This window comes from Mustela putorius, unplaced genomic scaffold (assembly GCF_011764305.1).
Source record: "Mustela putorius furo isolate JIRA1106 unplaced genomic scaffold, ASM1176430v1.1 tig00003853_pilon_pilon_pilon, whole genome shotgun sequence".
In the NCBI taxonomy this organism is placed as follows: Eukaryota; Metazoa; Chordata; class Mammalia; order Carnivora; family Mustelidae; genus Mustela; species Mustela putorius.
The window spans coordinates 33,521,769-33,542,133 of NW_025422005.1; the positions used below are offsets into that span (position 1 = coordinate 33,521,769).

At 49.5% G+C, this 20,365-nt stretch overlaps 2 protein-coding genes across 2 annotated transcripts in view; one reads left to right on the top strand and one right to left on the bottom strand.

Moving 5' to 3' along the window:
• The window catches only part of SZT2 (SZT2 subunit of KICSTOR complex), a 52,648-nt gene extending 49,638 nt beyond the window's left edge, over positions 1-3,010 (top strand). Inside the window, exons 69-72 of the mRNA XM_013044798.2 lie at positions 33-438; positions 568-684; positions 1,950-2,018; positions 2,142-3,010. Coding sequence (XP_012900252.2) covers positions 33-438; positions 568-684; positions 1,950-2,018; positions 2,142-2,285 — 736 coding nt within the window. The 3' untranslated portion in view covers positions 2,286-3,010. The remainder of the gene's footprint in view (positions 1-32; positions 439-567; positions 685-1,949; positions 2,019-2,141) is intronic.
• Positions 3,007-5,582, bottom strand: HYI (hydroxypyruvate isomerase (putative)). The gene is made up of 8 exons (XM_004740578.3): positions 5,320-5,582; positions 5,130-5,241; positions 4,108-4,222; positions 3,873-3,951; positions 3,734-3,783; positions 3,551-3,620; positions 3,286-3,420; positions 3,007-3,164 (listed from the first exon to the last, which is right to left on the bottom strand). The coding sequence occupies exons 1-8, from the start codon at positions 5,516-5,518 to the stop codon at positions 3,091-3,093; spliced, it is 834 nt and encodes a 277-aa protein (XP_004740635.2). The 5' UTR covers positions 5,519-5,582; the 3' UTR covers positions 3,007-3,090.
• Positions 5,583-20,365: the final 14,783 nt, after the last annotated feature.

Here is a 20,365-nt window from a genome sequence, read left to right on the forward strand (position 1 = left end):
ATCACCACATTCCTACCCCGTCCTCACCCCAGGCTGCAGTTCTTCGTGGTGCTCACCAGCCAACGAGAGCTCTTCCCCAGACTCACCGCAGACATGCGCCGGTTCCGGAAGCCACCCCGACTGCCCCCTGAGCCAGAAGCTCCTGGGAGCTCAGCTGGTAGCCCTGGGGAGGCCTCGGGGCTTGGTCTGGCCCCTGGACCGACTCCCCTGTTCCCCCCGCTGGCTGCAGAGGTGGGGGTGGCGCGGGCACGGCTGGCTCAGCTGGTCCGGCTGGCTGGAGGCCACTGCCGTCGGGACACACTCTGGAAGCGCCTCTTCTTGCTGGAGCCTCCGGGGCCTGACCGGCTACGGCTTGGGGGGCGCCTGGCTCTGGCAGAGCTGGAGGAGCTCCTGGAAGCAGTTCATGCCAAATCCATTGGGGACATTGACCCCCAGCTGGTAAGCGGCCATGCATTCTAGAAGGGGCCGGTTTGGATACTAGGGGTTCTGGCAGCAGCCAGGGTGGAGGGTGCAGAGCTCTCAGGTGGCTCTCGGACAGCAGATCCAGCCCCTTGGACCTTCCCCTAGGACTGCTTCCTGTCTATGACGGTCTCCTGGTACCAGAGCCTGATCAAAGTTCTCTTAAGCCGTTTTCCTCAGAGCTGTCGTCATTTCCAGAGCCCAGACTTGGGAACTCAATACCTGGTAAGTCTCCCTGAGACTTCTCTGAAGGGGGAGATGTAGCCGAAGGCCTCATCAGAGAGATGACATGTCCCTGAAGGAGCCCCAACCCAGCTGGGTCTGCTTTGGCGGGAAGGCCTAGGTGGAACAGGATCCATGTGAAATCAGGGCTTGAAAGCCCTGAGCACCGAGCCTTGACATAGGATTCATGAGAGCAGTCTGGAGCTCTGACCTTAAAACCTCACAAAAACACACGTCTTGCTAGAGATCCTGAGGGCTAAGGTCTGGAACCTCATCAGCCTTAGGGGCTGACTCCCAAGAAGGACCTCTGGGGCTTTAAAGCCTCGTCACCCAAAGCATGGTCGTCACACTGGCGGCGGTGGCAACACCTGGAAGCTTGCCAGAATGCAGGCTCTCAGGCCCCAGCCCCAACCTGCTGAGGGAGCAAGTCTAGCCTAATCCCCAGGGGCACACGAGAGGCTAAAAGCACTACCTGGGCCAGGTAGAGGGGAAAAGGCTCAGGTGTCGGCCAGACAGCATGGGGGATTAAGAAACTGAAGACGTGAGCCTGATGAGAGCAGTGGTTGTAGGGAGGAGAGATTTGGAAGAAGACTTCCAAAAAAGTAGGCGCTGGTCCATAGGGAGGGGTCCCGCAACAATGCTTGTGAGGAAGGCGAGTTTCAGGGCCTGAAGGGGCATTTCCGGGACACTGAGGTGAGTTGGTAAGGCTACGGTTGTTGGGGGGGGTGTGAGCCGATGGGGGCTCTCCTGTGGATGGGTGATGACCGGAGCCCAGGAGAGAAAGACCTGAGCAACAGCTACGTGAACAGGTGGTCACTGAAGCCTGGGAGTAGAAGGAATCACTTGGAAGAGATCACTGAGCTGAGCAAAGGGACAGCCAGATATAGGGGGTTAGTCCGAGGGGAGGTCAAAGCGATGCAAGACCAAGGACAGGAGGCAAGGGGGAGTTGTGCCAAGGGTAGAGAACTCTCAACGTGCCAGCTTTGTGCAGGGCCTCTAGACAGACGAGCTCTGAAGCCTTCCAGTCAGGCGCCTCCCCCTCATTCTGAGGAGGCTGGTTGGGCTGACGGGGAACCAGCGAGGATGAGGACGGAGGTTCAGTTTAGAGACAAGGTCCTGGGCGCCTGGAATGCAGGTGGGCTCAGGTGTGGTGATGGGAGCAGGCCTTCCTCAGACCAGCCCCACTTCCAGAATGCCCTCAAGGAAGGTGGATGCTGCGTCAGATGACACAGATCGTACTCCCCGTGTCACTTTGTCTTTCACTGCAGGTTGTACTGAATCAGAAGTTTACAGACTGTTTTGTACTGGTGTTTCTGGATTCCCACTTGGGAAAGACGGTAAGAATGGGTGAGGGGCTTTGTGTCAGCCTAGCGGGAGGCTTCCCCTAGAGCCTAGGGAAGCTGGGGAACCCTGCCCTCTGTGCCTACCTCACCACTGCACCCCTGCCGTGTTCCCCACAGTCTCTGACAGTGGTTTTCCGAGAGCCCTTCCCAGTACAGCCCCAGGACAGCGAGAGCCCCCCTGCCCAGCTGGTGTCCACCTACCACCACCTCGAGTCCGTCATCAACACAGCTTGCTTCACCCTCTGGACCCGCCTCCTCTGAGGACCAGACCACTGAATGGCACCATCCTTGAACCATGGGGGTCTGGAAGCTTGCCCACTTGAAGGAGGACTGACCAGCCCTTTTGGGCCCAGACTGAAGGGGACACCAGAAGCTTTGTGACTAGATCTCGGGTCTGCAGCCCTGGCCTCACGGTGGGAGCTACCCTCCTGAGCACTTGCCACTGTTGACCAGCCAGGCTTCGGAGGGGTAGCCCAACTCCCTGAGGTGCCCATCTCCTCTCAGTCCCCTGGGCCCTTCCAGGAAGGGACTCCACGTTCCTACTCACCTGGTGGAGTCCCAGGAATTCACAGCAGTTGGCAAGCGCTCACCCAAGAGCTCCTCTGCCTGAACACCGCCTCCAAGGCCCCAATGGCCAGCAGCCACCCCGCCCTGCTTTGAGCCCTCTGGTCTTCATTTCCCACTTGAACATAATTACTGGACGTTGCCACTGAGATACGTCACCTTGGTTCCAATGCCTGCTCTGCTTCTGAAGCCCCTGTGACCACAGGCAAGTCCCTTAGCTCTTGGACCTGTGGTCTGTGGTGTGTAAATGAAGAAGTAGACTCAGAAACCCCCGTGTGCGCAGGAGACTGGAGCACTTGAGCGTGAGCCGGACGTCCCTTCTCTTCCCTTCTCACCAGGCGGGAAGCAGCCCCGGGAGAGCGAGGGGTTAGACACTGTGTGTCCTCCTACTGCCCAATAACACACACATGGGACAATGTTCAGCAGGTGGTCTTTAATGCAGGAGATGCAGGCCGCTCTGGGCCCTGTCCCCCAGAGGCACCAGGGGGTGCAGGGCAGGCCCTCACTGGCCAGCCTGAGGGTGGCCCCGCCTGTCCCAGTATGCACGAAGCCAACTCAAGCCCTCGGCTGTGTCTCCTGAGGAGAGAGGGAGGTGGTGGCATCTCGGCCCGTGAGGAGAAGAGCAGCCATGTCCAATACCTGTCAGTCCAGAGCTCCCTTCCCCCAGGCCCAGCCTGGAGCCCCGGCGCCCCCTCACCTTGAGGCTGGTACTCGCAGCCCACAAAGCCCTCGTAGCCTTCATCCTCCAGCAGTTGGAACAGATAGGGGAAGTTCAGCTCGCCGGGGCTGTTAGGCTCCCCCCGGCCTGGGACTTGAGCCACCTGCACATGCCCTAGACACAGATGGCGGCAGGTGGGGGGCTCAGGCTCCACCTGAGGCCTGAGGGGCAGAAGCGGTGGGGGGGGGGGTGTTGAAGGGGTGGGAGCACAGCAGACAAGGAGGAGCAAAAAGACCCCTCTCACCAACGAGGGGTAGGAACTCCCGTATATTCCCTGTCAGGTTCCCGTCCATGATCTGCCAGTGGAATAGGTCCTGGGTAGAGAACACTAGTCAGAGACCCTGCAAGCCCCCCTGCTCTCACCCCATTCTCCCCAGATGTGGGGAACACTGGGCCTTCTGAGAAGCATTTCCTTTCTTCCACTTACCATCTGTAACTGGAGGTTGGGTCTTCCGACCTTCTGTAAGATGGCTGCCGCTGGGAGAGAAACCGGGGAGGGGGCCGTGAAACCCAAGGAGAGCACAAGATTCAGAGAGGACTGGGGGAGGCACAGGGCTGCGTCCTACCCTGCTGGGGGGTGTCCAGGAAGTACTGGGGGTCGGTGATGCGGGTGTTGATGGGCTCCAGCAGTCCCACGAGGCTCTCCTAGTACCACGGCGGACCCGTGAACAGAGCTCTGCTCCAGTTTCCTGCCCCCTCCGCCAACGACTGGTGAAGCCCGTCCCCATTCCCTCTGAGCTGGGCCAGTGCCCCGCCTCCTGCCTCCTTTGCTCTTGAGGCTCTATCTGTCCTTGGTCTCACCTGAGCCAAAACTCCAGCTGCATGCTTCAGGTTCTCCAGAAAAACGGTCTCCATTTCACTCCTGACTGCTGCTCGGTCAGCCCCCTGGGGCACTCGGCCAGCCATCAGGTGAATCCTGGGGGGAGGAGGCACTGGAGGAGGTTGGGGAGGCCATCCTGACAGCAGCAGGGCCTCATTCCTGTGGCTCCTTGAGTGCCCCTCCAGCTGTCCTCCCTACCCCCCGCTGGCTGGGCTGTCACCTGCCCTCCTGTGGCAGCCTGAGGCCAACCCGTTTCCCAGGTACCATCCTCCCGCCTAAGAGACCTCTCATTTAGCGCTCCAGTGGCCCCTGTCTTCGGGGCTATAACATGCGGGTCAGCCTCACTTTCTAGCAGGTATTTTGACCCTTCCCTTAAGTATCCCGTGCTGCTCCTCTCCACTTTTTGCAGCTGTTCCTTAGATCCTTCCCATCTGCGCTCTGCCCCCACCACTCAGACCCCCTTGCCCTTCATTTGATCTGCCCCACTCTGCCTCTAACACCTCCTCCTGCCATCACCCGATCTCTTGGCCACACCCAGCTCCAAAGGGCCCCATCTCCAGCCTCAGGAACTCTGCTGAGCGCCCCAAGCCTTCTCTTGCCTCTGATCAGTGCACCCTTGCCTCCCGTGCTCCCTACATCAGGCAAACGCGTGTTCATTTCTTTGAGCCCCAGTTCAACATCACTACCTGTAAGAAGCTTCCTCTAATCCCAGACAGTTGCCATAAACTGACCCTCAATGGATCACTCCCTGTGTTTACTTTCTATCTCCCTGGTCAGAGGTCCTGGCACGGGATCCCTGCATGACAGTGTGGCGAACACAATGACACAGGACAAATACAAAAGGCAATTGACAAAGGACCGGGACTGGCAGAGTGAAGGGCCAGTGCGCGGACTTCTGAACCTCTCCAACCTGGCGTTCCGTTCTCCGAGACCCCAGACGTGGGGCAGGGGCTTGGAGCAGACAGGGCAAGGTGAGGAGGAGGTGGAGGAGAGCGTAGGATACCTGGGACAGCCCAGAGCCTTGGCGTACAGCACTGCCTGTTCCAGCCCCTCTCGGAAGGCCGCTTGCCTCCCGGGCACGGCCCCCAGCCCCATTTCCCCTTTCTCTCGGTCTCCTGCGGAGAGAACAGGCCTCAGACCCGGCTCGCGTTCCCGGGCCTCCCGGAGCCCCCCGCCCCAACCCCGCGGCGCACCAGGGGGCGTGTTGATCAGCACCAGCCGCAGCCCCGCTTCCCGCGCCGCGCGCGCCAGTGCCTCGGGCGGCTCCGCGTACGGCCAGGCCACCTCGGCGGCCTTGAAGCCCGAGCCGCCGGCCGCCCGGAGCCTCGCGGGGAGCCCGGGGAGCTCGGGGAACAGCCACGACACGTTGGCCGAGAAACGGAGCGGAGCCATGACTGGCCGGGCACACGCGCGCAGGGCAGAGTCCAGGACCCGCCGGAAGGCGGAAGCAGGCGGGGCGCGGCGGGGCGGCCCTGACCTGGCCGGGCGGGGAATCGCCGATCCGGGGGAGGGCGCTGCGGGGCCAAGCTGGGCCCGGCTCCGGAGGGCGCGCCTGGGGAACCCGATCCGAAGGGGGGCGCGCTGGCGCCGCGAGCCGAGCCACGGGCCCTCTGTGCCAGCCTTTTTTGGTTAGAAAAGCATTGTAGGGTGAAGACCGAGGACGGCCCAGAAAAGTGACATTTTCGAGACTGGAGAAAGAGAAATGCGGGGAGAGGCGACAGAACCAAACGAGAGGAGCTCGGCCCGGGGGGGTCGGCGGGAGAGCATCCGCCCCCCACGCCCCCGCCCCCGCCGCCTCCTACAGCAGGGGGGTAGACGGGGCGGGCAGTGGCGGGGGATGGTTGGGAGCCCCAGGGGCTGAGAGCCCAGAGAGAAGGGCAAGAGAGAGCTGGCCCGTCCCGAGAACCCAGTTAAAAGAGAGAGGAACGTGAACTTTAACAAATAACTTAGTATTTTCCCCATTATAAAAATAGTATCTGTTTGTTATGCAACGTTTGAAAGCTACAAGACGAAATCAAGAAAATTTAAATCACCAGTCATCGCACCACTAACCGCTAACTTTCCCTTACAGATGAAAAAACAAACATAAGCAGTTTTTTTTTCCTTAGAGAATTCTGATCTTACTGTACATGCAGTTTCATGGTCTGCTTTTTCATTTAATATTATTTTGCTAACATTTCCCCGTGTTCAATATCCTTCAAAGTCATTGCATTCGCTGCTCATTGTGCCATACCCGCAGCCCAGAGTTTATCCCACTGCTCTGTTGATGGTCATTAGTTTTTCAACATTCGTGTGTGCGTGTGTTGTGAAAGCACTTGAATGCACCTCTTGGCTCCACCTCTGAATTTTTTTCTGAGGTTCCTTTGAAATGTCCATTACAGTACTTGCCGCCCTAAGTCCTTTATAAGGAGAACTGGCCCCGCCCCTGGTCTCCGCACTGAGCGGCTGTGGGTGAGGGGATTCCCCCTTCCCCCAGCTGATTGGGCCACAGGAGGACATCTGATCCAAGGGCAGCGGAAGCCTCCACTGGCTGAAGACCCATCAGCTGCCTAGTCTGGATCTGGCCAATCAGATTCTGTTTCTCAAAGTCCAAACCTGGACGTACTGAGAAAGTCAACTAAGAGGTAGTCTTGCCAAAAAAATGATTGTGGCTGTAGAAACCAAGTAAGCAAGAGTCAGTTGGTGAAGGAACGCAGGCCGGGGAGTAACCAAGCACCAGAGTACGAGGGGTAGATGGCACTTCGAGAAACTTCTAGGTGGAGTTTATCCGGCTGGTGAAACCCACAGACCTGGGGTCTGTGCACTTCCCAGGCTGGGATGTTTAGACCTTCCTGGGTTTCCGTTGTCGGTAGCCTCTTAATGTTCCTTTTCTTTTCTTTTTTAAGATTTTTATTAATTTATTTGACAGATAGAGATCAAAGCAGGCAGAGAGAGAGGGAAAAGCAGGCTTCCTGCTGAGCAGAGAGCCCAATGTGGGGCTCGATTCCAGGACGCTGGGATCAGACCTGAGCCGAAGGCAGAGGCTTTAACCCACTGAGCCACCCAGGTGCCCCTGTAGCCTCTTAATGTTTCTTGAGAGAAGCAGAATGAATTTGTTTCATCCTCAATAACCCGAGTGATTGGGAAGAATCCTAAGGCTGGAATTACATAGTCAGCAAATAGGAACATGTTTAAGGTCTTGATGCTCTGCTAAACTGCTTTTTTTTTTTTTTTAAGATTTTTAAAATTTATTTATTTATTTATTTATTTATTTATTTGACAGAGATCACAAGTAGGCAGAGAGGCAGGCAGAGAGAGAGGAGGAAGCAGGCACCCGGCTGAGCAGGGAGTCTGACTCCCGGCTTGATCCCAGGACCCTGGGATCACGGGCTGAGCCGGAGGCAGAGGCTTCAATCCACTGAGCCAACCAGGCTCCCCCCCCTAAACTGCTTTTTAAAACCACATACTGGTGGGTGGAAGTCCTCTTGGTCGGTTTTCTGTGCTAGCTTTGAGAGAAGGAAGCTCCAAGGGCCACATTAGGAGCCACTCCCTGTAGCTGTGGACCTCTATCCCCAGACAGGCTCTCAAAGACACCTAGGGTCCAGGCCAGCATCAGAGTTCATCCAAGCGGCCAGCCAAGTTCCATTGCTTAGCTCTGCCTCTAAGAACGGACTGCCACCGTTCCTGATCACCTGACTGCCACTCTTCCTGATCACCTGATTTCTTGCCCATTTGCAGCTGGTGTTATACTTGGAACTTGAACTTGTCCTGAAATGTGTTTCTTGGGTATAGTCCAATCAGGATGTGACCTCATTAAGTTTAACATCTTAATCAATCCCAACTTCAGCATGTTTGTAGTCCAATGTTGACCATGCAGAATAACATCTAAGGAAAGTATTTCCTTTTTTTTTTTTTTTTTTTAAGATTTATTTGTCAGAGAGAGCGAGCACAAGCAGGGAGAGTAGCAGGCAGAGGGAGAAGCAGGTTCCCCGCAGAGGAAGGAGCCCAATGTGGGAACTTGATCCCTAAACCCTGGGATCACGATCTGAGCTGAAAGCAGACACTTAACCGACTGAGCCACCCAGGTATACCGAAAGTAATTCCTTTTTAAGACCTCATTGTAAATCTTGGAGTGTGTAAATTCCACTTAAGACTTTAAAAGCACCACCATCTGCTGGGGTCCACTCCCTTGTATGTATACCCTTTGGACAGCAGAGATGATATATAAATATAAACTAGAGAGGCATGACTCACTTTCCCCCTTAATTTTCGTCAACACCTTCACATATTACATCAAAATAAATGCAAAAGGAGGACAATGCCCATGAAAATTATTCTCTTTTTTAAAAGATTTTATTTTTAAGTAATCTCTACACCCAATGTGGGGCTTGAACTCACGACTCCAAGATCAAGGGTTGCATACTCCACCAACTGAGCCAGCCAGGTGCCCTGAAAATTATTTTCTTTACTCACTGTTTGACTTTCTACCATATACCACTTTGCAACATAGGCATTACACTAAGTTATTATTATAAATCCTGATTCTTTAGGTGCTCCTGGGTGGTTCAGTTGTTAAGCATCTGCCTTCGGCTCAGGTCATGATCCCAGGGTCCTGAGATCAAGCCCAGCATCCAGCTCCCCGCTCGGCGGGAGACATGCTTCTCTCTCTCCCACTCCTGCTGCTTGTGTTCCCTCTCTCTTGTGTCTCTCTCTGTGTCAATTAAATAAGTAAAATCTTAAAAATAAATAAATAAATCTTGATTCTTTACATTTAAATTTTAACCAAAGAATTTGGTATGACAATGAATTAAAGTAGATGGTGGCTAAGACCTGAGTGTGGAGTTCAGAGTCTTGTTTGGTTACTGGATTGCACTTACCAATTGGTGTATATATATATATATTTTTTAATATATGTAATATATTTATATATATATACACATACACACACACAAAATTTCATATACACACGTGCATACACACACACTTCATGTGAAATGCAAATCAAAACCTCAATGAAATTCATTTTATAACTTCCAGATTGACAAAAAATTTTAAGTCAGACATTATCAAATACTGGATTGGATTTGGAAAAACTGGAGCATTTATTCACTGCAGGTAGAAGTGTGTGAATCACTACCGTCACTTTGGAGATCAATCCTGGGGCATCTGTTAAGGCCGGACATCCGTATACATTTGATCCCGTAGTTCCTTCCCCAGGTATAGCCCCTGGAGGGACGTTTGCACAGATGTAAAGGAATACCACTCTTTACGTACCAAAATGTGAAACTAACCCTAATGTCCACTAGGTAGGCATAGAGATGAGTCGCAGGATAGCCATCCAGGGTTGTATAGAAAAGTGAAGACAAAGCCGGTGGCCCAAATAACCCAATTAAGTTTGCTCTTGAATTCTGGTGATAGATGAAGAGCTTAGTGAAGGTTGGGTCACGCTGGAAACATCAGTGCGAACATATCAACCGGATAAATCTCAGAAACATACTCTAGGCACCTGTGAGGGAATAAATCTCAGGGATAAATCTGAGGGATAAATCTCAGAAACATACTCTAGGCACCTCTAGAACCTCTGTGAGGGAATCAACCAAGCTGGTCTTCTGACTTTATCTTAACTCTTTCTAGAAACCAGAGTGAAAAAAGCGAATCACAGAGAAATACATAGAGTGTGATCCCATTTATACAAAGTCCAAAGCGGAGAAGACCAAACAATGCCTCATGTAAGGGTATGAGCCTCTGTGGTAAAAATGTGAAGATGAGCAGGTGAATAAAGACTGCAAAATCCAGGGTGACCGTGAGCTCCAGATGGGGAGAGAAGAGGGGAACGTCAGAGGCTTCAAAAGCCATGGCCATCCCCTTTCTCTCAGGCTGGCTCCATTTTATCACAACTCCCTCTACCTCGCATCTCTTTTATAAATACCATGTTGTGTCTGTTTCATATTTAATAAAAATGAGTTTGTAAAACCTTCTGTAAGCATGACTGCCACCTGTTAGCACATTTTGCATTAACATCCTTCTGGTAATGTCATCTTAATCGCAAGGCTTCTTCTACAGACTCAGCTTGTTTGTGATAGACGGTAATCACCACGTTCTGGAATCAATGTGTCACTGTTCCATGTAGTGGTCTTGTATCATATTACCTGCCTAGAACCTATGGTCGGCAGCCTGTCCAGTCCCCCAGTGATGTCCTCCTCCTGTCCTCACACTCTCTCTCCTTGAATGTGGGCTGGACCTGGCAACTTCCTTCTAACTAATAGACTAGAACCTCAGAGATTAGGTCACAAAAAGGCTGTGGCTTCCGTCTTCAGCGCCCCCTCTCACTCTTTCACTCCCTCGCTCTGAGGAAAACCAGCTGCCCTGTTGTGAGCTGCCTTATGGAAGACACAGGTCAAAGGGCTAACATCTGGCTAACAGCCAGCAAGGACCTGAGGCCTGCCAACCGCCATGTGAGGGAGCTTAGGAGCAGATCTACTGCCATTAAGCCTCAACACTGTACCTCCAACCACATCTTAATTGCAGCCTTGTGACAGATACGGTTTGAATCAGAGATACCACACCTGGATTCCTGATCTACAGAAACTCTTTGGTAATAAATGCTGGTTGTTTTAAGCCACCAAGTTTTGAGGTAATTTGTTGGCAACAGGGGATAACTAAGAAAGGATCTCTTTTTCCTTCTGGGATAAGTACCCTAGTTTGAGGAAACAACATCACTTCTACCACTCTGGCACCTTAACGTATAAATGGGTGCTGCCATTTTCCGATATGATTCTCTCGTTCAGGTCCCACTGATTGGTCAATGAGTGGGCACCTGACCCAAGCCGTGTAACCATATAACCTGTCACAGACATTGTAGGTCACCTACCCAACCTCTGCTCCCTCTGTTCTGCTTCCTAAGAGAACCATAGCTCATGGGGACAGTCAGCCAGAGAGCATAAAGCTAACGTACAGAGCAGAGTGGCAAAGAAAAACCAAGTGTCACTGTGTTCAGCATTTGGAACCTCTGTGAGGGAATCAACCAGGCTGGCCTTCTGACTTCATCGTAACTCTTTCTAGAAACCAGATGTACCAGAACAAACTTGCTTTTTCCATCCCCAGATCCAGCATGGTGCCCAATTCCAAGAAATACTTGGTTCTCTTGGTAAAACATAACTTCCTCAATTTAAAGACCTGAACCCTGGGCCCTGGGGCTATGTATTTATGTCATTTTCTGAATTTATATAATTTCATGTAGCCTGTAGCAGAGCCTTTATCTTTTCAAAGTCGTGAGTTTATGCTGTTTTCATTTCACTCCGACTTCCTTAAGCTCTTTCCTACCTTGTTCTAATACAAGAGCGTCTTCATTTCTTTTTTGAGCTACCAGTCTTTATACCTCTTCTATACAGCAATGCTCAAATCGGATTCCACAGATCATGTTCTATATTTTCATGTCCAACCATGTGTTCAGTTACAGGTGCCTAGATGTAAGAATAGCAGCATTCAAGTGTTACTCAATTATTGTTATTTTTTTGAGCCGCTGAAGGTGCATCGCTAAGGTTTGGGAACCGATCTTCCCTGCTTTTCTCAGTATGCCCACAGTCGTCCATATCACACAGACCCATGATTGCTTGGAACCACAATGGAAAGGAAGCGAGGTCTTCGGTAAAGTTTTCCTTTCATAGCTTTCTCGTGGATCCAAGCACATCATAGAGAAATATCCACGGTGCATCCACATTAGGACTCTCCCACTCCAATTTCAGCACATTTAAACAGAATCATCTCACACACAACAGTACGTTGAATAACATCATTATACAAAACAGCATGGAATCATTTTATGAAAATTGTTTGCACGAATGATCATATAATATTCTTGGAAAGGTATTATCATATTTGCTGTCTCATGTTATACGCCCTTATCTTGCAAAGGAGATTTCCTATAACTGGTCCTTTAGTTTCTATTCTGTTGCTGGTGGTCCGGATCACATCCAGACCCTCTCCTCGTGCCCTTCCCTTCCATGTGTGTGCTGTTAGTGACACACAAGTCCCTTGACAGCCTTAACTAGTGCCGAGTTAATTAACCAGGCACCCCATGCAAACTCTAAGCTTGGTTAGATACAACCAGCGTATGTGTGACTCAAAGGGCACAGGTGTGAATATTCAAAAAGCTGGGTTTTATATTGGAAATTTTGAAAAATCTCAATAACCCTGACTACAGAACCCTATCCTTCCCTTGTTTAATCTTTACACATGTGAATTCTACTCTTGGTGTTATGTACCTACTTTTTGCTTCTTGTTTCTTTTTCAATATGTATCAGATATATGTAGGGAATATATTTTTAGGAAAATATAAATAAACTCAGTCTACCTTACTGTTCTCTTCCCCTCTAGAGCTTTGGCCGTTCTTTCAACTGCATTTTATTCCAAAATATGTTAATCCAAAAAGATTTTAAATATCCAAAAGATTTTGTTATTAAGTAATCTCTACACCCAACATGGGGCTCGAGCCCCCAACCCCTAGATCAAGAGTTTCACGCTCTATCGATCGAGCCAGCCAGGTAATCCAAAATATGAAGACTTTTATCATTCCCCTGCTGATGAACAAGGTTGCCTCCAAATCATCACTATTACCAACAAAAAGCATTCTTGTATATGTTTTATGTGTGTGTACAAATATGAATATTTCTCCATCATCTGTCCCATAAGAGGACTTGCTGGGCCACAGGACAAGGGCACTGGAAATTCTAATTTGGGGCGCCTGGGTGGCTCACTTAGTTAGGGTACTGACTCTTGGTTTCAGCTCAGGTCTCGATCTCAGGGTCATGAGATCAAGCTCCACACTGGCCTCTGTGCTTAGCACAGAGTCTGCTTGGGATTCTCACTCCCTCTCCCTTTGCCCCTCCCCCTTGCTCCCTCTCTCTCAAATCAATATATATATCTTTTTAAAAAAAGAAGAAAGCTCGGATTCACCACTATAAATTGCTCTTCAAAAGGTTTTATCAATTTGCATTCCTTCTGACAGTCTGTCACAGTACCTATTTCTCTATATCTTCATCAATACTGAATCATATCAGTTTTTAAGATTCTTGCCAACCATGGGATGCCTGGGTGTTTCAGTCATTTCAGTGTCTGACTCTTGATTTTGGCTCAGGTCATGATGTCAGGATAATGAGATCAAACCCCACGTCAGATTTGGGGCTATATGCTCATCAGGGAGTCTGCTTGAAATTCTCCCTCTTTCTCTCTCTCTCTCTCCCTCTGCCCCTCCCCTGCTAAAATAAATAAATAAATCTTTTAAAAGATATTTTCACTAACCTGAAGGGGAAGAAATGTCTTTTTTTGTATTTTTTTAAAGATTTTATTTATTTATTTTTGAGAGGGAGAGAGAGAGCGAGAGAGCACAAGCAGGAGGAACAGCAGAGGGAGAAGGAGAAGCAGACTCCCTGCTGAGCAGGGAACCTCATGTGGGACTCCATCCCAGGACCCTGAGCTATGACCTGAGCCAAAGACAGCCGCTTAACCCACTGAGCCATCCAGGTGCCCTGGAAGAAATGTCTTTCAAAATCAAGTCCTTGATTATTACTGAGATTGAACATCTTTCCAGGTGTTTATTTGCCATTATTATTTCTTCTTCTGTGACTCGCTCACTGGTAACCTCTGTCCGCTTCTCAGCTGGATTCTTAGTATTCTCATGAATCAGTTTGTGGGTGCTCTTTATAGAAATCCCAGACATTACGTCTTTGGCTCTTTTGCTTATCTTTCACTTTATTTAAAGCAACATTTGCTGTTCAGAGGGGAGGAGGAGCGCGGCCTTTCCATGGAGCTTCTTGCTCCCATGCGGAAAGAAGCCTGCCCTGTCTTCCCCAGGGCGAAGGAGTGACCCCCGCGGTTGGTAACTTGGGCAGAAAAGAAAAGCCAAAATGCTCAGTTCAGTCCCATGCTCCCTGATCTCTGTAAGAAAGCACTCCTACTCTGCCGGGGCCTCAGCCCTCACAGGCCTGACCTCAGGGTGGAAACACAGCAAACCCGCTTGCCTGGCAGACCTAAGCCATATTGTCCAGTATCAGCGGTGGCAGTCATGAAAGTAATATTTGTCTCTCCATCTGTCACACTCCTGTGTCTATCTCTTGATAGGTTCTTGGATCAGTCAGAGTCCAAACAGAAAACAGATGGCACATTCAAATTAGGATAATTCAGGAGATTTTAAAAAGGCACCATTTACGGAGGTGTGGGCAGGGCGTACGTGAGATCTGCGGGCTAGCCCAGCAATCCGGGGCTAGGAGCAGCAGGTCTGCCGCCATTCCCAGGCCTGGCAAGGTGAAGTAGAGGGGGCTGTGGGGGACTCGAATCCAGGATCATGTGGAGACAGCTGCCCTCCCAGGAGCAGAAGCCTTCCATTGAAGGACACTGGTGGCTTGAAGTGGCTTGCCAGGAGGAAGCCCGAGAAATAGGTAGCCAGACCTTCCTCTCCTCCGTGCTTCCAATCTCTAGATAAACCAAACAGATAAGCCAAATGGAGCAGATGCAGAGAACAAAGGAACCCCTTGATGTAATCCACATAGATCTGCCTACTTGGACAGAGAGCAAGGAGAACAAGCTCTGGAGGGACACACACCATATATCTGGCACAGTTCATGTCGCTCCTCCCTGGGGATACCCTTTCGTCCTGCATCTGATTGAGAAACTCATGTCCCAATCCACGGGATACACAGAGTCCCATTGGCTCCTGTTTTGCCATGAGGCAATCTTAATCCGGCATAATCCCCTCCCCCAAAACAAAAGCATTATTACCACTGATCGCCTTCGGGTAAGGAATCAGGTGAAAGTTAAGGGAAGTGAGCCAGCAGAATCCCGAAGTGTCCTCTGAAATTCCTGCTCCCAGACATATGCACACGTGCTTTCCAATGTTCAATCAAACACTCATCTAGGTACTGCTAGAAAGAGAGTTTGCAGATGTCATTAATGTCCCAAACCAGTTATGAAAGGGAGAGTACCCTGGGTGAGCCTGACCTAATCCGGTGAACTCCTGAAAGGGTGAGAGCTCTTCCCAGAAAAGGAGTCTATGGAGGCTTCCAGCCTCCCGTCACAGGGAACTGAATTCTACCCCAACCACGTGCTCCTGAAAGCAGACCCTGAGCTCCAGAGGAGAACGCAGCTCATTACTGACATTAACCTTCTGAGGAGAGAGCCCAGCCATGTTCTCCATGCCTGGACTTCTGACCTCCGGAACGTGAACTGATGAATGGGTATTGTTTTCAGCTGTTGTAGTCGTGATAACGTGTCAGATACACCATGTATCTGACCATACCATGTCAGATAGCGGTAGAAACCAAACAGGGAGTGAGCAGTAAAGTCACGTAAGCATAGCTGTTACCGTCCTCATCTCTGGCTGATGATAGGCCCAAATCAGATCCCATCAGGCTGCTGCCAGCACTGGATCCGAGTCTCCCCTCTGCCGTCTACCAGCCCTTCGTAAGGTCAGTGGGATGACTCACGCCTTCCTTCTGGAGGAGCCGAGTCATCCGTAGTCTTGACGGTACTGGGTTGTCCATCTTCCACTGACCAGAGCTTCAGAGCAAGAAAAGAGGTACTGGCCACAGTACCACTGCCCTCACAGGGACAATACAGTTTCTCCCCCGGTAATCAGGGATCCTTGCCCCCCTCCACATTTGAGAACCCCTGCACTGGCTGTGTAGGGACACGAGAGCCTAAAATGAGCAGGGTCCATTTCAGCTTCGAGTTTATGAGCACCATGACCATTCTTCCTGTGGAAGAATTGCTACGGGGCATGCTAGAAGTTTCAGATCCCCTGGGGCCTGCAGTTCAGAGGTCGGAAAGCCAGAAGGTCTTCTCTGAATCACACGCATCCTGGCTCTGGAGGATGTGGCTCATACAATGACCTCTGGCTTAAAGCCTATGCTCTTTTTCCTTTTTGGGGGGTTTGTTTGTTTGTTTGCTTGTTTATTAGTAATCTCTACACCCAACGTGGGGCTTGAACACACAACCCTGAGATCAAGGGTTGCATGCTCTTCCAACTGACCCGGCCAGGTGCCCCCAAGCATATGCTCTTTGGAAGTCCTTTCCTTCCTGATGGCACATAACTCAGGCTGTAGTAATCCACTTCATCGTTCTCTCCAGCCACTCGGGCCCAGGCAGGAAGCCAACATGGTCGTACCAGTGAAGCTCACAGGCACGTGCCCACGGCCACACTCTTTGTGCTGTGAAAAGCGTCTCTTGTCTGAGGTACGGTGTCTGATAGCTCCGTGAAGGCTAAGGCGGACTGTAAGTCTGCACGTGATGCTGGAAGAAACACGTCAGGCAGAGAAGACAAAAAAGCAGGATACGTATTTAACCCCAAGAGCAAAGCTCTGCTCCGTCCACGATGGATTTGACCCCGGTCCTCCCTCTGGCCCCAGCGTGTCCTTCATTGTGCTGTGACATTCAGGAGCCAGCCCCTTGCCTTTCACTCTAGAAGGAGGCCCCAGACCCTTGAGGCCACAGAAATTGCACTACCTGGGAGGGCTCTCAGCCTCGGGCACATGCACATCTTAGAGAAGCATCTAGAGTGCTAGGAGGCACTTCGCCCTCCCCAGGCTGGCTAGCAGAGCAGCCGTCACTGGAAGGAACCAGGGTGACATCCTGTAGGTCATCAAGATGACTGAGTCCCTGATCTCAGGGTCCTGGGATCGAGTCCCGCATCGGGCTCTCTGCTCAGCAGGGAGCCTGCTTCCTCCTCTCTCTCTCTGCCTGCCTCTCTGCCTACTTGTGATCTCTCTCTGTCAAGTAAATAAATAAAATCTTTAAAAAAAAAAAAAAAAAGATGACTGAGTCCCCCTGCCACAATATGATGGCAAGAGGAGGAGACACAGTGGTGCAATTCATACCCATAGGCCTGTGCGTGTCAAGGACTATATGCAGTCTGGCCTACGTCGGTCACTTTCCAGCGCTACCACACAGCTTGTTTTGTTTTTCTTAAGATTTTATTTATTTGACAGAGAGAGAGAGAGTGAGAGCGATCACAAGTAGGCAGGGTCGGGGGGAGGCAGGGTCGGGGGGAAGCAGGCTCCCTGCTGAACAGAGAGCTGGATGTGGGGCTCGATCCCAGGACCCTGAGATCAGGACCTCAGCCGAAGGTAGAGACTTAACCCACTGAGCCACCCAGGCGCCTCCAAACGACTTATTTAAAAATCCTGTCCAGCTTTTACACTTGTTCCCAGGGGGCGGGTTGGTCCGAAATAAGCTACTCTCCATTGCCTTTTATGATATTTAGGTGTTTTTCTTGGTTATAGTATGAAATACAGAATATATTCAAAAGGATATGTATAACATACAGATAACTTATTAAAAACAATAAAAGATAATACATGTTTTAACAATATAAAAAAATAAAATATAATAGTGAGGTGAGGAAGTAGAATAAGAAGAGAAACTTTGAGGCTTTGCCTGTGACCCTTTTTAAAGGCGAATTCATCCTCCTCCCTGAACCCAGAGGTAGCCGCTATCCCAAACTGATGTTGATCATTTCATGGCTTTTATTTTGTTGTTGTTGTTGTTTTAAGATTTTATTCATTCAGGTGCCTGGGTGGCTCAGTTGGTTGAGGGACTGCCTTCAGCTCAGGTCATGATTCCGGAGTCCCAGGATGGAGTCCCACATCAGGCTCCCCCCTTCTCATGTTCTCTGTCTCTGTCTCTCTCTCATTCTCTCTCTCTCAAATAAATAAATAAAATCTCTTTTAAAAAAATTTTAGATAAGATTTAGATAAAATCTTTTTTTAAGATTTTATTTATTTATTTGTCAGAGAGAGAGAAGCACACACAAGCAGGCAGAGAGGCAGGCAGAAGCAGAGAGAGAGAAGCAGACTACCCGCTGAGCAAGGAGCCCTATGGAGGGCTCAATCCCAGGACTCTGGGATCATGACCTGAGCAGAAGGCAGATGCTTAACTGAACGAGCCACCCAGATGCCGCATACCCAAATATCTTTTTGAGTGAAGTGTCTGTTACAAACATTTGCCTATTTTTAAATCGAGCTATTTTGTTGTTACTGTGTTTTGAGGTTTTTTTTTTTTTTCTTTATGTCTTCTAGATCCATATCCTTTGTCAGATATGTCTTGGGCAGATAGTTCCTCCTAGTCTGTGACTTGTCTTTCCATTCTTCAGCAGGGCCTTCCACAAAGCAGAAATGTTTAATTTTGATGAAGTCTAATTTATTTTTTTAATTAAAGTTGTTATTTATCTTTATTTAAATGAATCATGCTTTTGGCCTCCTATATAGAAAAGACACAGCAATTTTCTTTTATGGTTTCTTCAAGAAGTTTTATAGCTCTAGGTTTTACATTCAGGCTGTGACCCATTTTGAGTTAATTTTTGTATAAAGTGCAACATATGTGTCAAAGTTCAGCTTTTGCTTGTGAATATTCCAATGTTCCAGCGCCATTTATTAAAAATATCATCCTTTTTCCACATTTGCATTTGCATCTTTGTAAAAAACACATTGACCACGTACGTGTGGTCCATTTCTGGTCTCTCTTCTTCTTTCCTACCTTGTTTACTTTCTAGAACTTTTTTTTTTTTAAAGATATTTTATTTATTTATTTGACAGACAGAGATCATAAGCAGGCAGAGAGAGAGAGGAGGAAGCAGGCTCCCCACTGAGCAGAGATCCCGATGCAGGGCTCCATCCCAGGACTCTGGGATCATGACCTGAGCCAAAGGCAGAGTCTTTAACCCACTGAGCCACCCAGGCGCCCCTACTTTCTAGAACTTTTATTCAGTTTCTTTTCAACTCTGCCTAATCCTTCCTAATAGTCCGTTGCTCCTTTGTCAAACTTCTGTGTCTTCTGTATTTCTTGAGGCGCCTGGGTGGCTCAGTTGGTTGAGTGTCCCACCCTTGATTTAAGCTCGGGTCACGAACTCAGGGTGGTAGAATCAAGCCCCGCATTGGGCTCTGCTCTCAGCACGAAGTCTGCTTGTCCCTCTCCCTCTGCCCCTCCCCTCTCTCTCTCACCCAATCAATAAAAATAAAAATGAAAGGGACACCTGGCTGGCTCGGTCAATGGAGAGCACGATTCTTGATGTCAGATTATGAGTTTGAGCCCCATGTTGGGTGTAGAGATTACTTAAAAATAAAATCTGTAATAAATAAAATGTGTATGAACTCACGTTCTTTGGAAATTTCTCTGAGCAAAGTGAGATCTCGGTGCAAGCGTGTTCCTCCATGGAGGAATCTTCCATGTTCACTTGTGCCAACTGATTGGAGACAGCACAAACCTAGAATCTATTCTAAGTTTCAGACTTGAGAAGTTTTCTTGACACACAGTTATCAGGCATCACTTCCAAAGTGAGGACAGCCTCCAGGTCTGGAGACAGAACATCCTCATTGTCTTTTTCTGTCGGTAGTATTTTTCAGTTCAGTCATATCTCTAGTTCACCCGCAGGGAATCCCAACCTCACCTGGAGGTCCAAACTCCTTGCCAGGCGCACCAGAGGTGGTATCATTTAAATCAACTTTTAATACATTTCCAGGGCACCTGGGTGGCTCAGTTGTTAAGCATCTGCTTTTGGCTCCGGTCATGTTCCCAGGATCCTGGAATCAGAGCCGCACACCTGAGCAGGGAGCCTGCTTCTCCCTCTGCCTCTGCTGCTCCCCCTGGTTGTGACCTCTTTCTTTCTTTCTCTCTCTCTCTCTCTCTGTCAAATAAATAAAATCTTTAAAAGAAAAAACATTTTTCCACCCTATTTTTTGTTGCTCATGGGGGCAGGATATCTAAAAGAGTCATGAAAACCTATTTTTAAGTGAGATATCCCCAACATAAAAAATTGTACTAATATTCACTCCTTTAGTGGCTCTGGGATTTTTACACCTGCGTATTGCTTTACAAATAAATCAAACATATCCAAAAATCTGTATTACAAAGTTTCTAACAATCCAATTTTATCACTTGATCAGAAGGAAGAGGGAGCTAGGTCTTCTGACATAAGGATGAAGCAAACACAGGTCAACATCATTTCATGTTAAAAAAAAAAAAAATCAGGGGCGCCTGGGTGGCTCAGTGGATTAAGCCTCAGCCTTCAGCTCAGGTCATGGTCTCAGGATCCTGGGATCAAGCCCTGCATCAGGCTTCTTGCTCAGCGGAGAGCCTGCTTCCCCCTCTCTCTCTGCCTACTTGTGATCTCTCTCTCTGTCAAATAAAATCTTTAAAAAATTAAAATTAAAAAAAGTTTTTAATCATAAATTTTAAAGAAGGAATTTATAACTTTGGATTCTCAAAACCAAA